We start from the raw sequence: 18511 nt of genomic DNA on the forward strand, positions 1-18511 counted from the left end.
GGGGCAGGTTATAATTAAAGAAAAAGAAGGTGCCAAAAATAGATCCTGGGGAGACTCAGATGCAATGCTGCAGCACTGAATATGAAGCTGTGGCTGAAGATGCTCTGGCTGTGATTGGAGAGGTAAAAGTGAGCCTAAGCGTGGACAGTTATCACAGGATAACTGAGAAAAGGCATTGGAGGGGGTGATGTTGTTGACCATGTCAAAGGCTGCAAAGAGGTCCAAAAGAACAAGGAGGGTTAGTGCTATGGCAGATTGGAGAGACTGAAGCCAGAAGTTGGGAAAAAGATGGGCACAGATTTGGGAGGACACATCATCAAAGACTTCGGAGAGGAAAGGGTACTGGAGATCAGCCAGTTTCAAGTCAGACTAAGAATGCAAGTTTTAGATTTTTCTCTTTATAAAGGCTCCCTTGATGGTGCAGTGAGTAAATACGTGAGGTGTAACAGCCACAGATTAGAAAATCGTAGGCACAGCTGTTGCCAAGGTAGCTGATTTCAGCCAAAGGAATCGCAGGAAGAGTATAGTACAGATGCCATAATAGTACCGGCATTGTGCGCAATGCTGATTTGATACCAGTGGTGCCATTTTGGAGTTGAACGTTCCAGCCATGCCCTCTCGACCTTGCACAGCTGAATACGTGTTCAACAGCAGGAAGGACCCTCACCAGTGCTATTTAAAAGGATCATCAACCACCTACAGATTAGTTGTTGGTTGATTTCTTCTGGCTGTTGCTATGATTCTACAAGTGTTCAGTGCTTTCTATTGCTGTTACAAGTTGCAAAACTCTACAGGGAGTGGTGTGACAGGTGCTGAATGAAGGACATTTTGCTGACTTCTAGGCTTCTGCACAAACCAGTTGCTCCCAGACATAGGTTTAATAGTAGGCATTCCCCTTGGAATACAGCAGGACTTGGAGAATGAATTGAGACCACACAGACTAGGACAAGCTGCTGGAAGAGGAAGGGGGAGAACACAAGAAATAGCAGCAGGAGTAGACCATATGGTGCATCGAGCCTGCTCCGCCATTCATAACGATCATGGCTGATCTTAGGATTCAACTCCTTTCCCACACGCTCACTATATCCTTTGATTCTGAGACACCAAAAATCTGTCTATTCCAACCTTAAATGTATTCAATGCTGGAGCATCCACAACCGTCTGCGGTAGAGAATTCTAAAGATTCATAACTCTTTTGGGAGGTAATTTCTTATCTCAGTCCGAAATGATTGGCCTCTTATCCTGAAACTCTGCCCCCATGTTTTAGATTCCCCGACCAGTGGAAATAATCTCTCAATATCTACCCCTAGGAGAAGGAAGAGAAGGGCTCTCAGGGAGACCATATCTGCTAAAAGGTGTTCAGGGAGCAATTCTCCTACTTAAACCTCACCAAGGAACAATGTGCGAGATGTCTGTGTTTCAGTAAGGATGCCCTCACTGAAATCTGCCATATGCTGCAGCCATGATTGCAATCTCAGAGCAGAGCAAGGTCTGCATTGTCAATGCCTGTGAAGGTGACCGTGGCAATGAAGTTTTATGCATTTAACAATCAGAAGAAATCTTCTTTCCATGTCTAGGAAGTTGTTAACACATTGCAACCAAAGGAAAGAAATATATTTTCTCCTCCTCCCAATGACTGCACAGCAAAACTGTTGTGGCTCTAGTGGGATGGGTTGGTGGTGGGAGGGGAGGGGGGGGGGCGGTGTGGTGGGGTAAGTAGAGGGAGACTGTTGAAGGGTGGGTATTTTTGAGGTTTCCCAGTCTGTATGGTTGCTTGTCTCTTATTTTCACTGCCTATGTAAATCCATGGCAAACACACCAGCATCCTGAATTATTTACTTTTTGTGAAATGATCTATTCAAAGAGTTAGTACAGGCGCAATGGGCAAATGGCCTCCTTCTGTGCTGTATGAATCTATGATTCATAAATATAACTCCTGGTCACTAGTGTGATTTGTATCTTTTCTGCTCTGATTAGCTTAGCCTATTACTGTTCTTGTTGATGTCACATTGTCCTCGGTGCAGCTTGATCCCAGATTCTGTAGTGCCACCAATAATTGTTGTCATCTGCTGTGACTGGATGAAAATAGAATGTTTGTGATCCAGAACAGATCTAAACAATTAAATCTCAAGGGGATTGTTTCACCTTCATGGTCTCAATAATAATTTTAATGAGTTATAACTAAACTGTATTGGATTTTTGGCAGGCATTATTAAACCCAACAGGTGAAATTTCTGTCAGTAATTTTAACATCTTGGATGGATGCCTAAAACAGGTGTTAGGTCCTTTATATATGTAAGTTAGGAGCCCGATGCCTGTTCAAGGACCCTATCCAGAAACTAGTGGCAATGAATGGGGCAGGCGTTAGGCCTATCTTGCTCAGGAATCTTCAGTGGCCCCTGCGACCACCAAAGGTAGACAGTGAAATTTTAAAATTTAAAAATAAACCTATCCTGTGGAGCCAGAGGAGCAGAAGCTTCTTTTGCTCTGTCCTCCCCTTCTCACCCCCACTCCATTCCAACCCCCTCTTTCTGGACTTACCTGAAGAACCAATTCTTTCCACTGGTTCGAGTCATTGCTAGCACAAAAGAAGATGGTTATAGAGTCATAGAGTCGTACAGCATAGAAACAGGCCCTTCGGCCCACCTCGTCCATGCCGACACTAACGCCTATCTATACTAATCCCACCTGCCTGCATTAATTCCATATCCCTCTGTGCCTTGCTCATTCAAGTACCTGTCCAGATGCCTCTTAAATGTTGCTACTGTTCCTGCCTCCACCACCTCCTCTGGCAGCTCATTCCAGATAGCCACTATTCTTTGTGTGAAAAATGTACCCCTTTGATCCCCTTTAAACCTCCTCCCTCTCACCTTAAATCTATGCCCTCTAGTTTTAGTCACCCCTACCATGGGAAACAGACTCTGGCTATCTACGCCTCTCATAATTTTATATACCTCTATCATGTCCCCTCCCAACCTCCTTCGCTCCAGGGGAAACAGACCCAGCCTATCCAATCTCTCTTTATAACTCAAGCCCTCCAAACCAGGCAACATCCTTGTGAATCTTTTCTACACCCTCTTTAGCTTAATCACATCTTTCCTGTAGTGCAGCGACCAGAACTGCACACAGTACTCCAAATGCGGCCTAACCAACATTATGTACAACTGTAACATGACTTCCCAACTCTTGTACTCAATGCCTCGGCCGATGAAGGCAAGCATGCCATACGCCTTCTTCACCACCCTGTCTACCTTCTTTCAGGGAACTATGTACTTGCACCCCAAGGTGTCTCTGCTCAACAACACTCCCCTGGGCCCTGCCATTCACTGTATATGTCCTGCCCTGGTTTAACTTCCCAAAATGCATTACTTCGCACTTGTCTGCGTTAAATTCCATTTGCCAATCCCTTGCCCTCTTTCCCAGTTTATCTATATCCTGTTGTAACCTAAGACAACCTTTTTCACTGTCCACTATACCACCAATTTTGGTGTCATCTGCAAACTTACTAATCATGCCCCCTACATTCACATCCAAGTCATTAAGATATATGGCAAACAACAGAGGGCCCAGCACCGATCCCTGCGGCACACCACTGGTCACCGGCATCCAATCTTAAAAACAAAACCCTCCATTACCACCCTCTGCCTCCTATCACCAAGCCAATTTTGTATCCAATTGGTTGGCTCACCCTGGATCCCATGTGCTTGAACCTTCCGGACTAGCCTATCATGCGGGACCTTGTCAAAGGCCTTGCTAAAGTCCCTGTAGACAACGTCCACTGCCCTGCCCTCGTCAATCCTCCTGGTCACCGCCTCAAAAAACTCAATCAAATTCGTGAGACATGATTTCCCACGCACAAAGCCAGGTTGTAGTTGTCAGAGGTCAATCATCTCAGCCCTAGGACATTGCTGCTGGTTTCTTCAGTGTGATGCCCTAGGCTCAACTATCTTCAGTTGCTTCATCGATGATCTTCCCTCCAACAAAAAGGTCAGAAGTGGGGACATTTGCTGATGATTGCACAGTGTTAAGTACCATTACAGACTCCTCAAATACTGAAGCAGTCTGTGCCCAGTGTGGCAAGACCTGGACAATATTCAGGCTTTGGCTGTTAAGTGGCAAGTACCATTTGCACCTCACAAGTGCCAGGCAATAAACATCTTCAACAAAAATCCCATTTCCCCTTGACATTCAATAGCATTAGCATTGCTGATTCCCCACCCTGAACATTCCAGGGGTTACCATTGACCAGAAAATTAACTGGACTAGCCACATAAATACTGCGGCCAGAGGCTAGGACTTCTGCGGCGAATAACTCACCTCCTGAATCCCCAATGCATGTCCACCACTTGCTTGGATAAGTGCAGCTCCAACAATGCTCAAGAGCTCAATACCATCCAGAACAAAGCAGCACACTTGATTGGCACTCCATTCACCACCTTAAACATTCACTCCTTCCACCCCCGCTACACACTGACAACAATGCGTACTATCTATAAGATGCACTGCAGTAACTCGCCAAGCCTCCTTCGACAGCACCTTCCAAACCTGCCATCTCTATCACCGAGAAGCAGAGGCATGAGAACACCACCACCTGCAAGTTCATCTCCAAGCCACCATTCCTTTACTATCGCTGAGTCAAAATCCTGGAACTCCCTTCCTAACAGTACGGTGGGTGTACCTACATCACATAGACTGCAGCGATTCAAGTCGGCTCACTGCCATCTTCTCAAGGACAATTGGGGGCAACAAATGCTGGCCTTGCCTGCAGTACACAGAGTTGATGAAAGATTAAAAAAAAGGTGGCCTGAAATTGAAATGTTGAACAGCCATTCCTGCCAAGGATCCAGTTCTGCTTTTATTTTCACTTTTCAGGTGCATAAGCAACTGAGAACTAATGAATAAAATAAGTAAGGTTTAACGTTTTATGAAGAAAGCTAAATAAGGTTGATTTAAAAAATTGGCACTTTTAGGACTTGATTTCATACTTACTGGATAGGTACTTCAGGTTAACTGGTCTGAATAGTTACGGCAAATAAACTTAAAATATTTTTGAATGTAAAAAAATATTTTTGAAAGGTTTATATTATGTCTAATTTCCTCCTTCCTTCCATATTAAATATTGAACAGTTTTAAATATTCATAGATTAGCCAAGTTTAATTTAATTTTGTGCCATAGATTCAGTTCACTTAAAAACGCACAAAACAAAAAAAAAAGTCATTCAGCTCATCATGCCTGTTCCTTCCACAGCATGTACAATATATCCTTTTGATGATTCTACCCCACCGATTTGATCAACTGAAGTTATGCATACATCTCTGAACTTCAAACATAATCAACGTAATCCAATGCAATGTCCTTTTCAAAGCAGGATGCCCAAAACTGCACATTGTAATCCAAATAACAAAGCAGGTTAGAATAACTTGTTTCAACTTAGTCAACTACCCTTGAGATGTAACCAACCGTTTAATTAGTTTTGTTGCTAACAGCTGCACATTGACTGGAAACTTTCAGTGAATTATCAATAATTACATTCAAATGTTTTTCCATGTCTGCTAACAGATCCCTCTTCTTCACTTCAGAACAAAGTACTGCATTGTTCCTGGTCCAGCTGTTAAATATTGTGTCTTTAAGGCTGAACCACGGACTTATTTCATACAAAAAGCAAGGCTGGGTACCTTCATAAATATATTTTTTGTTTTTAAATCTATTTGACTGGAAGAGCCTCCATCTGTGCTATAAGCTACTTCACAGCTAAGATTGAGGGGGATGGGAAAGAAGGGGATAAGCTGGCAACTTTGTCACTGGCCTGTACTAATTCAACTAAATCTAGACATTACAAGAGTTCAAAGTCCATGGTGATTTGTTCCCAGATTTTCTCATTGTGACTTAGCAACTGAATACAACCTCTCTCTGAAGCAGTACTATCAAAACAGATCAGAGCTGTTGCAAGGTCATCGGCCTGAAATGTTAATTCTGTTTTTCTCTCCACAGATGCTGCCAGACCTGTTGAGTATTTTCAGCATTTTCTACTTTTATTTCAGATTTCAGGAGCGGAGTATTTTACTTTTGATGAAAATACCATATGTTTAGCAGAGAGCAATCAGAAAATCAGAAATAAGACAATTGAGCTTCTGTGGTATTGTTCATGGACAGTTAAAAAGTTTATCAATCTTGCTGTAATTTTGCTCATCTTCCATTCAAGTTCTTTCAACTCACTCTGCCTTTGTTTTATTTCTTTCTATTCTTTATGCTGTCTCTATCTCCGCCTATGATTCTCTTATTTTCTCCCTTTGTACAAGTCTCCAAGTCTGTATCTTATTTATGCCTCCCAAACGTTTTCTAACTGTATCTAATTTTTTGTTCTGTGCTCTTAACTTTGAATCTTGCTTGTAATGGAAACCTGAAGACAGACTTGGGGTTCTAAACTTCTGATGTCAACAGAAATAATCTCTTTACTTAGATATCTAATGACTGAAATGTATTACAAATAGTTAATTAAATGTCCATCAGATCAGTAATTGCAAATTATAAACTTAATGGCATTATTTTTCTTTCCATGTTATACTCATTTATGTTCTTGATGACTTAATTGAATATTTGCAATATATTGCAAGAAAAACAATGGCAAATTTTAACTTCAAAAGCAATCATTTAAATGTTTACTTTCCACCAAACTGCAGAGTTGGTTGGACAACAACGGTTAACTACACTCTAGGTAGGATCTGATCAGATCTATACAAGCAGCTGACTAGTGTGCTGATTAGGCTGAAAAGAGAGCCAGATTTGGAGTAGTCAGGATTAGACTACTTGAAGACAGCCTTAAGAACATAGCAGAAGTCAGAGTGGACAAAATATCTGGGTTGGAAAGATGAATGTAAAGGAACTACAATAGCAGCTAAAAAAAGATGGACTTCTTTTCGAAAATCTGATCAAGTTTTAACATGGCAAATGTGAACCAATCACTAAAATTAGATACTTTCTACAACAATGCAATCATACATACACAATATTTTAATAATACAAAGGCTCAATTTGGTACTGGACCTCAAAATAGACCTGAACCAATCATCACTGAATTTCTACTATAGGCACTCTACTAGTTTTCAGTTTGTCACCGAGAGCAAGAGTTTCTAGAGAAAAAGATTCAGTGCAATGGGTGATTAGCTTGAGAAGATGTAAGATGAGTACCCTTCCTGAAAATAATTGAAAAAAAACTAATTCAAATCAACTTGCATTTGTTGCTCAAATCGTTACATTAGTGTATACCCAAGTATTTCACTACTTTCTACAATTCTGTGATATGACTCATTGAAGAAATTTGAAGTGTCTGATTTAAAAAATAACAAGATGATTTAAAAAAAGAGTTTCCTCTCTTTGCTGTTTTGGAACACCAATAACTACATCATTTTGTGGCTGATGATACATTTCACTAAGGTTTCAGTGCCTGCCTCCTTTGATGCATCAATTTCACACAAGGCAATATTAGGAATGCATATCACACATGACATACTAAATCCAACATGACTTGCAAGTCAGACTCCAGGAACAAAAATCATTGTCAGGTAAAGCAGGGATGCAAGATAAAACATCACTGATCCACTTAATTTTTTTCAGATGACTTCTGAATCACCAGCATATAAAAGTTTGCTTACCATCATCATGTTTACTAGGTCTATTTGATAATAGCGGTCTTGATGTGCATTTGCAGCTGCCAGTGTAAGAAGATAGTCATTTCTAGCGTGGTTAGCTTTTGTGTTACACTCACTGCGTCGTGCTTTTAACTGGAATTTAAACAAAACATATGATACTGAATATCAAATACGCTCAAAACTTTCTCAATTTACTTCTTATAGGTTTTCAATAGTTTTTTTCCTTGTGGTTAATATATTACAAGGACATAATCAGTAAAATGGCTACATTATTTATACCTCTCTCCACCACTTTTAAAATATTCTCTTATTTAGGTTATCAGCATCACATATTGTTTTCCTTGCCATATAAGCATTTAAGTAACTTTCTCCTAATGCCATTCCCAATGTCCATGAAGAGGCATAAATGGTTATGGGGTGACTTTTTCTCAACAATCTCTCATCTGGCAAGTGAAGTGCTCATTTCTGCTAATATCCTGACAGCACAACGAAAAAGATCAGCAATTCAGAATCCACTATTCGGTGTTTTTTTTTAAACCTTTTGAGGATAAAAAGTATTTTAAAAAACCTGTAATGACAAATATTTTAGAAAAAGTATAGAAAAATGCAGTTTTAACAATTTCAGCTTTGAGTCTCAAATTACTGCCTGGCCATGAGAAATCACTTTTGGTGTCCTTTGGATTCTTTTTACATATATTTTTACATATGAAGGTTGGGGCTTGTTGGGGGGGAGGGTGGGGGTGGTGGGGAATATCCAGGTTCCAGACCCCTGCCATTGAAGTGACTGACAAAAACTTTGACTTGCCTTCACCCACAATGCTCCTTTCAATCAGTGAAACATGCTCATTATTTGATAACTGCAAAGATGAGCTTTTCAAATACTCTGGAAGAATGTATTTTTCCAATAATGTATTATGCTGGGATAGTTCAACTTAATTTTGTTATGCTTTTTTCTGTTCCTGAAAGCGGTGACTTATGTACTTCATGGACTTTGCCAGACCTCTGGTATCTCACTCAAGTCTTCTTTACATATGGCACCTAGACTTGAGAGTTGGCAGAACTCATTGCCCAGCTTCATATTTAAATTAGCACATGGATGATGGGGGAAACACAATTGAGCATGAGCTCCTCTCACCTGCTTTCCACACATACATGTACTTCCTAGTAGTAGTCACTGGATAGAGATCTGGACTAGGAACTGGCTGAATTTCTCTTCCCTAGCCCATGGGCGCTGATACCTCAAAACCAATTAAAGTTTAAGAGAGAACATAAAAATAATCAACAGAAAATGCTGGAAATACTCAGCAAGTCAGACAGCATCTGTGGAGAGAAAAAAAAGAGTTAACGTTTCAGGTCTGTGACTTTTCATCAGAACTCTTTTCATCTCCACAGATGCCGTTTGAGCTGCTGAATATGTCCAGCATTTTCTATTTTTGTTTCAGATTTCCAACATCCGCAGTATTTTGCTTTTTATAAAAATAATCAAATTGGAATTTTAAAACAAAATTGTAGGCCCAAACCTGAAAATTACAATATTTTCCATAAATCATCTCAAAGTGAATTTATCTCTACGACAATATGAAAATTATTTATATACAAATGCGTAATTAAATTTTATCCTGCAAGAAGATATCTTGAAAATAAGAAACATTTACCACATAACAAATTCAGAAGCTTATGTACCCAAGTAATGTGCTCAATTCACCACTGAGAGACCACAGGTTCAAGTAGTTAGGTGGGTTGTGCTTTAATTCTCCAACTTGAATTTTGTTATTGTTTCAGGGCTTCTTGGCAGGGTACTACTATAGTGCACAATTAATTCTTCTACCCTGGTAGAAAACAAACCGTTCTTGTCTTGTTACAAATGTGCCTCATCTGATTAAGGAATGCCTCGGCATAAATTGTTCAAAATTTCAGACATCATCTTGGCTAAATTAAGCAGACTTGGGACAAATTGCTGAAAATCAATAACTCAAGGGTGAGATTAACTGGAAACAGTTATTCAAATTCTTACATAGCTCACCTTTACGCTTGCTTTCTGTAAACTTATTCTTGAGTGAAATAGACTAAGTTTAGACCTGAAAAGAAAAACTTGGGTTTAAACAGTGCACTTGATTCAGAGGATTTGATTTAATAAAATTAGTACAATCTGGGCTTCTGTCAGCATCAGATGTGAAATCACTAGTTTTTAAACTAACTGTCAATTGTCTGGACAGAAAAAAAAACTAACAATTTGTCAATATTTAAAATATATACCAATATGATTTTCCATAAATTGGACCTGGATACCCAAAGGCAAATTTTTAACTGTGTTCGTCAGATGCAAGTGGGGTGAGTGCTTAAAATGGCAGTAGGCTGCTTCAAGCTGCATTACTTGCCCACTGCCATTTTAACCATGCTGTTTTTGGTCACAGGAGAGGCATCCATCACAAGAAGGCAGAAGCTTAATTGAAATGTAAAAGTTGTGCTCCAGTGACATCATCTGGATTCCAACGTGATTTTAGCTGAAAATCACTGAAGTCTCACCCAGTGCTCAGGCTGCCGGCAAAACCTGGTAGATTCGTGTGCAATAGCCACTGAAGCTGAATGTAAAGGGGCACTCAGCTGCAGCTCTGTGGATCATAGGTGTTTTTTTTGCCTTATCACCCTCAAAAAGCTCTGTGCTCATCAGGGTTGGAGGAACACTTCAACGAAGATGAGCAGCAGCAGCAGCCGCCTGACCAACCAGCAAAGCTGAGTCCATCAGAACATAGGTGAAGGGGGTATATGTCCATAGGAGGCCATACCCAGCACACAGGGTCAACAAGGCACAAATCACTTTCTTGGACCTGTCTACTGAGCAGTGTCTCACGAAGCTGTGCTTCTCCAGGCAGTCTGGCAAATTTCCCGCAACAGGACCTGCTGCTTGCTGGATCGGGGGGTCATGCTTTGCCAATGGCCATCAAAATCACCACAACTTTCAACCTTTTAGATCACTGGCAACTTTCAGTATACAGGGGACATCATCTGCCCCTCTCAGTCTGCAGTTTACAGTTGCATTAAGCACATGACCCTGTTCACCAACATGCATCAACTTCCCCATTGATCTTAATAGTTAGCAGGAGCATGCGAAGAGATTTTCAGCATTGGCTGACTTTCCCCACATGCAAAGTATCATTGTCTACACACAGCTTGCCATCAGGACACCAGTCAGTAACACTGGTAAATAGAAAAGGCAGTTCTCCATTATTTTAGATTAGATTAGATTAGAGATACAGCACTGAAACAGGCCCTTCGGCCCACCGAGTCTGTGCTGAACATCAACCACCCATTTATACTAATCCTACACTAATCCCATATTTCTACCAAACATCCCCACCTGTCCCTATATTTCCCTACCACCTACCTATACCAGTGACAATTTATAATGGCCAATTTACCTATCAACCTGCAAGTCTTTAGGCTTGTGGGAGGAAACCGGAGCACCCGGAGAAAACCCACGCAGACACTGGGAGAACTTGCAAACTCCACGCAGGCAGTACCCGGAATCGAACCCGGGTCCCTGGAGCTGTGAGGTTGCGGTGCTAACCACTGCGCCACTGTGCCGCCCTTATTTGCAGCTTGTGGCTGATCAGACAAACTGGATCATAGAGTCAGAGTTATACAGCACAGCAACAGGCCCTTCGGCCCATCATGTCTGTGCTGGCCATCAAGCACCTAACTATTCTAATCCCATTTTCCAGCACTTGGCCCGTAGCCTTGCATGCTGTGGCATTTCAAGTTCTCATCTAAATATTTGTTAAAAGTTGAGGGTTTCTGCCTCTACCAAATCTTCAGGCAGTGTGTTCCAGATTCCAACCACCCTCTGGGTGAAATTTTTTTTCCTCAAATCCCCTCTAAGCCTCCTGCCCTTTACCTTAAATCTATGCCCCCTGGTTATTGATCCCTCCGCTAAGGGAAAAAGTTTCTTCCTATCTAACCTAAAAGTTTCTTCATATCTAACTATCAATGCCCCTCATAATTTTGTATACCTCAATCATATCTCCCCTCAGCCTTCTCTGCTCTAAGGAAAACAACCGTAGCCTTTTCAATCTCGCTTCATAGCTGAAATGCTCCAGCCCAGGGAACATCTTGGTGAATCTCCTCTGCACCCTCTCCAGTGCAATCACATCCTTCCTATAGTGTGGTGCCCAGAACTGTATACAGTACTCCAGCTGTGGCCTAACTGGCATTTTATACAGCTCCATCATATATATATGCCTCGGCTAATAAAGGCAAGTATCCCATATGCCTTCCTAACCACGTCGTGCATGTTTTCCCACAATATTTGACCATCCCAAGAACATGGCAGGGTGACTCCTAGGGGACAGACGTGACTCATGACATCCCTCCAAGAACTCTCATTTCTTCAGTAACACAGATATAACCAACATCAGGGCCTAAGATTAAGGAGCATACCATAAGGATGCTGAAGTAGTGTTTCAGGTGTCTCAATACGTCTAGGAGCTCCCAGCAGTAGGTTCCACAAAGAGTCTCCCATACCATAGCAGCATCCTGCATATGTCACCGTCTAGCTAGACAGAAGCCTTCAATTAGAGGGGGCAGAACAGCAGCTGTCATCATTGGCTAAGGAAGAAGGAGGGCTACCTCAATGCCTTGCAGCAGGTGATGTGAGGGATCAGCTAATTGCTCAGCAATTCCTCCAAAATACTGACTTCCCTGCCCTGAGAACTTACACACAGCCCCTCTGCTCAATAGTCTTTGATACCTCCATCACCAAAAGAAAGAACTTGTATTTGCATAGTGCATTTCAACATCCCAGGATATTCCAAAGCATTTTATGGTACTTTTGATACATAAAGTACTTTTGAAGTATAGACACTGCTGAAACATAGGAATCAACTCCCTTCCTGGCAAGCTTTCCAACACCTCATAGTTGCTTGAGAAATGCCAGAAGTTTTCCTTTCATGGCTGGGCCCTTGGATTCCTCATTTTTGTCATCTTGAGCAGACCTGAAAGAGGACCTTGCCCTCCCCGAGCCACCTCCTGTGCTATTCCTGCCAATGATACCGGCTGCTACTCACTTATGCTGGGTGTTTTACCACTTGCAGACCTCTCTGTTTCAAGTTCTAATCCATGTAGCGTGCCAATGTCTGAACTGGTATTTGGGAGGAATGGACTGCCTGACAGTACATCTGCAGGAGGATTCTCTTCCTCTTGTACAGATGCCTGTTGCTGCTGAGAAGGAACGAGAAGAAAGAGAAAAGGGATGAGTTAAGATGGCAGATAGAAGTTAAGGCATTTGCAGGAAATGGCCGTGAGAATATATCTTGAATTTGTGCAGCTTGCTACTTTTTATTTAGGTGAATGAAGGATTACAAGTAATATGCAGAAGCTTGCTGAGTTTATCTGCCTGCCACACCTTCCCTATTGCTGATGGTTTTGCCTGGGCCACTCCAGAGCAGAACATTCTACTCTGCTTGGTTCAGTGCTCTGATGTTGACGAGGTCTTGTTTCTTTCCATGATTATTATGTGCTGAGTGAGAGTTAGTGTGTGTTTAAAAAGTAGTCATGAGATATATATGGGGCTTGTGCATATAGTACATGCGTTGAGAGATGGAGAAGAAGCAAGATGGAATGGTGACGAGGTGGTGAGAAGTGAAAGGGAAGTGTGTATAACATAAAATGGCATGCTGGGAAAAGTTGCTGTTTGTACAAGTAATAGTATGCGATGAGAAAGTTGTTAGAGTGTGGCCTGAAGAGAATGAAGAAAGAAATGAGCGATATTGGAATGAGAAAGAAAGGTGTTGTAGTGTGTCTTTGTGATAGTGTACTGAAGGATATTTAGAGGGGAAGGGAATGAAAGGAGTGTTCTCAGGTGCTGTTAAGAGAGCTGGAGAAGTGAATAGCTGTACTCACTCAAACTGCTTGTGAGGTCATTGAAACCCAGGTTGGGGGCGATGCTGACCCTTTCAACCATCTCTTGGCCTACCTCCGCCTTGGGAATACTCATTCAGCTTCTAGAGAACAGCTGCTACGTCCTTGTTCTGACTCCATCCGCAAGACCACCAGGGAGCAATTAGCAAAGCAAGGGGAGACCTTCTCCACATTAAAATAGCAATCAACATCCTGGGGGTTACCAATGAGCAGAAACTTAACTGGACCAGTCATATATAAATACTGTAGCTACAAGAGCAGGTCAGAGGTTGGGAATTCTGCTGTGAGTAACACCCCTCCTGACTCCCCAAAGCCTGTCCACAATCTACAAGGCACAAGTCAGGAGTGCGATGGAGTACTCCCATTTGCCTGGATGAGTGCAGCTCCAACAACACTCAAGAAGCTCGACGCCATCCAGGACAAAGCAGCCTGCTTGATCAGTACTCCATCCACCACCTTAAACATTCACTCCCGCCACCACTGTACAGTGGCTGCAATGTGTACCATCTACAATATGCACTGCAGCAACTCACCAAGTCTCCTTCAATAGCACCTTCCAAACCTGCAACCTCTGCCACCTAAAAGGACAAGGGCAGCAGACGCACTTGAACACCATCGACAAGCTCCCCTCCAAGCCACAAACCATCCTGACTTGGACCTATAATCGCGTTTCCTTCACTGCCACTCATTCAAAATCCTGGAATTCTTTCTCTAACAATACCGTGGGTGTATCTACATCAGATAGACTGCAGCGGCTGAAAGAGGCAGCTCACCACCACCTTCTCAAGGGCAATTAGGGCTGGGCAATAAATGCTGGCCTTATCAACGACGCTCACATCCCATGAAAGAATAAAGTCTTCTACAGTGCAGAACTGAAAAATGCAAGCAGGGGATGCAGCCTTGCTTTAGAAGTGCATTCCTGTTTTAAAGTGACGTTGGGAACGCCAATGGAAATTGCATGCATCAATTGGCAGCCTGCCCAATTCCGAACGCAATCAGGAGGGCAACTGGTTAGTCAAATGGAATTGAGGCCCTGGCGTTAAAATTGCCAGGTGATGTCATGGAGGCTTGCTTTTGTGCTCATGTTTCTGCAGCGGAACTTAAGCCCGCAACCTTCTTACTCAGACGGGAGGGCCACCATTTAGCCAAGGCTCAGCTGAAGGCCCTGCAAAACTGCACCTGTTAACGGAAAACTGGATAAATCTTTGAAGCTGCGAAAGACATACGTATCAGAGGAGAAAGGACAGTGGGATTAGTTTTGGATTGCTTTAACAAAGAAGCAGCATAAGCATAAATGAGAAAATAACCTCATTCTGTGCTGTGAAAATGATTCTAAGCTTTTACATAATTACAAAATTAACACAAATATTTTTCCAGATTCTGCTTATTTAAGTGCAACAGTTTTCCCAATCTTAAAAGTATTACCATAATGTGTGGAGAAGCAACTAAAGTAAAAAATGAGTTTTGAAGTATATTCATACAATTAAAAAACTAATGAATTGATATGGGTTGTCTCTAAAACAGTAGTGAAATCACATTTGCAATTCAGTACCTACTTACAAAACAGATGAAGTGAAGATTCAAAGAACAAAGTTAACTGCAGATTTAAAACTGTTAAGGATAAAGAGATGCTGAGAAAATAGCGTGTGTGTGTGTTGGGAAGGGGGAAGAATATATAAAAGCTGTTCAAATAATAAAGGAAATGAACAATATGGATAAAAAATGGCATTTGCCTCAAAATCAAGACAGATAAACCTGACAACATAAACATAAATTATCAATGGTTAAATGTAGTGCATAGCTTCATGCTTAAATTGTATATGTGCACTAAGTGATCTCTTTGCATTAGCTTGTTTGAAATATTTCAAACTTGGGTCAATGCCCGAATTAGCACAGAGGGTAATGAGATTGCAGCTGGAAAACGGCTCAAATTGAATGGAGGTGGATGGGTTGAATGATCATTTCTTATGCCTACATGCTTCTGACTGTACACTGTATGGGAAATTTTTGCACACAATTTTATCTTATAATGGTAGATGATACTTTTCCCCTTTAAAATTTTTTTTTAAAAACTCCAAATCCAAAAAAACTCCCAATTTTGCTTCAAAAACCTTTCAAGACACGTAGGTACTTTGATTTTCCAGTTAGTTATTATTCATTATGTGGTATACACATCCACCTCCAAAAAAATAATCCACCTGAGGACACAAGTGCGACCTTAGGTAGCCTGTAAAATGTTGCTATGACCACTGAAGCTTTGGGTCAACTTCAATTTCAAGAGTGCAGTCTACACGTGTTATATACAGTCTACTTGCTGATATATTCATACGATATTTTTCCACTCCTTTTTACTTCCTTTTACTTGTAGTTTTATTAAAGCGGTCACTGTAGCATTGCCTAGAAGGTTTTGGTCATTGTTGAGACACTATAACGACCAGCCCCAGTAAAAGGGTCAGGATTTGCAGCTAGTATCAGAATATCAGCTATGTCAGATCAGCATTAAAGTTCATCAAACATCCTCCTCCATCCTCAGTATAAAAGAACAGAACTCTCAGCGACACAAAAAACCTTGTCTTGTTAGTGACCACAAATTTTATTTAATTAGTGACACTGTATAAAATACTGAAATTATCTTTTTAAAATCATAGCTTGCATCTCGTACTTGTTCATAAATTTACGGACAGGTTGCTTTGTGACATGGGTTGTTGTGAATGCACTCTTACTTTTGTAGTTTTACAAGAGCAGGATGGAAACAACACCCATGATACATCTCTTTCAGAATATACCACCCCCCACCCCCCCGCAAATTCCCAGCACCTAAAAGCCCTGTTAAAATTCTCAAAATAAGTCACAGGCTCCATACTGAATGGCAAATCTCTGCAGTGGAAATTTTTTGCAGGCATTCCCAATGTTAAATACTCAATTTTATGGGCAAGTTTTACAAATTTGGGTCTGTGCCAGATCTCTTGGGTTTAGCAGCATGTCGCTCCCTTACGTAACCTAAGGTTCTCTTGTTTATTGGACTTGACTTATACTACCCAATATCTATTCGTACAATATCCAGGAATATAACAATAGCAGACCCTTGTAAGCTGGACCAGGTCCTCCAGCCTGCCTTCAATTTTTTTTGAAGCTAGACCAAGTTAACAGTAGATAAGGCAAGGTTTGTTTCGAATTGTTAAGTGGCTTTATTCTGGACTAAGGTGAACCCAATTCATTTAGTTCAATTGATATAATTTATCTCCATGCAATAACATAAAAATAATGAATATGTGATGCTGTTTTACTTGATTGGTTTGTATTGATTGATTTAATCAGAATAACTCCTCTGCATTCTGTTTCTGACCCTACCTATTCTGGATCTTTTCTGCTTCAGTACCTTCTTTGTTGCAAAAGCTAGACAGCCCTTTAGGTATCTGTAATTCTGTTTTATTCCTGACTGGAATCAGAAAAAGATAAAAAAAAAATTCCAACACTGAGCATCAAATGTTTTTACAATTGTGGAGATTAGCTACCAAACTGCAAGCTATTTACAACCTAGAAGGAAATAACATCACAGCTAGCACATTAGTATTTTTAACTATCTACTGTCACAGACCCCTTTTTATTTGCAGGAAAACAATATTCTTTTGAAACACATTTAACGCACCTTTTTCTAAATCCTTTCTATGGAAAAATGGTCAAAAAGATCTTAATGCTGACTGTAAGTTTAGTGTATTTTTTTCCAGAATTGTGCCATATTTTTGCGTTCGTCTTATCACAGTTATTTTTAAGTGTATACATTGACCTGAGTGGCATTTTATCACTCAGTTTTCTGCTGCTTCCTCATTGGTGCTTTTGCCACATCTACTCTACTCACAGTTAGATATTTATTTGTTAACTGAACACTGACACAAGATGTACATAAAATTTTCAGCAAACTGCTTGAGAGAAGCAGTTCATTGATAATTTAAAAAAATATGTAAAATGCAGTCAGAATTAACTGAAATACACAAGATAAAAATGCAGTTTCAAAATTCAATGCCATCTATACTTGCTTTTCTCATTATTTTTCAACTCATCTCAACATCTGTTACAGTATTGCTTCTCCTGACGCAAACCAATCTAAAACAAAGCTAGGTGGCTTTTCATACAATGGTTGTTGTTGTGATTACAATTCTATATTTAGGCAAAACATTGTAGGAGATTATGTCAGTGTTACTAATAGAGTGTTGCTGTATGGAGCATGTTGCCAATTCCACAAATGCATTTAAATTTCAACAAACTTCAAACAGAATGATCTTCAGACCATCAGTTTTCCAGGAGGGTGTGTACAGTCACGTCTATGAACTAGGATAGATTTTTGGACCAGGTAACATGTTTTATATATATATATATAAAAAAGTGTGTTGCATGAGAAATGTACCTCAGTGAGTTTACTTGTGCAATTGAAGTATAAACACGTGAGGAACAAATTAAATGCTGTAAACATTTTGCCTTGAAATAGCAGATGGCAAAGCATCCCCATTAATATAAAAAGAAAAGCACAAAACACACTTGGCCTCTATATCTGCTTTTTCCCGCGCTGCGTGAGCCATCTGTTCCAGCTCAAAATACTTCTTTTTAGACTTTGCCAGATCCTTCACAGTCTCCTGGAATTCAGCCTGAATTCTTGTCAGCTGATCAATGCACTACAGAAACAAGATAACAATGCAGGTTAGATGCAACACAATAAGAGAAGTTTTCTTGTTAACATTAATAACTGATAATTATAACCACAATTTTGGATGCTACAAAATGATGGAGGGGATCTTGTGGCAACAGAGAAGTAGAACACTGCTACTTTTATTATGGAGCACAATATAACTTGTATATCCTTAAATTATATCCTCCGTAAAAAATTGACAAAAAACAATTAAGATATTCCACCATTTCTACATACAGAGGTTCATATTTGTTGTGGCTA

General features: G+C 40.6%; 1 protein-coding gene across 3 annotated transcripts in view; it reads right to left on the reverse strand.

The window, feature by feature from the left end:
• The window catches only part of LOC137371212 (F-BAR and double SH3 domains protein 2-like), a 262204-nt gene that overhangs the window by 131577 nt on the left and 112116 nt on the right, over positions 1 to 18511 (reverse strand). For all 3 annotated transcript variants that reach the window (XM_068033385.1, XM_068033386.1, XM_068033388.1), the window contains exons 6-8: positions 18103 to 18236; positions 9674 to 9728; positions 7654 to 7782 (exon numbers count right to left, since the gene is read on the reverse strand). In XM_068033385.1, the coding sequence (XP_067889486.1) occupies positions 7654 to 7782; positions 9674 to 9728; positions 18103 to 18236 (318 nt within the window). The remainder of the gene's footprint in view (positions 1 to 7653; positions 7783 to 9673; positions 9729 to 18102; positions 18237 to 18511) is intronic.

This window comes from Heterodontus francisci, chromosome 6 (assembly GCF_036365525.1).
Source record: "Heterodontus francisci isolate sHetFra1 chromosome 6, sHetFra1.hap1, whole genome shotgun sequence".
Classification (NCBI taxonomy): domain Eukaryota; kingdom Metazoa; phylum Chordata; class Chondrichthyes; order Heterodontiformes; family Heterodontidae; genus Heterodontus; species Heterodontus francisci.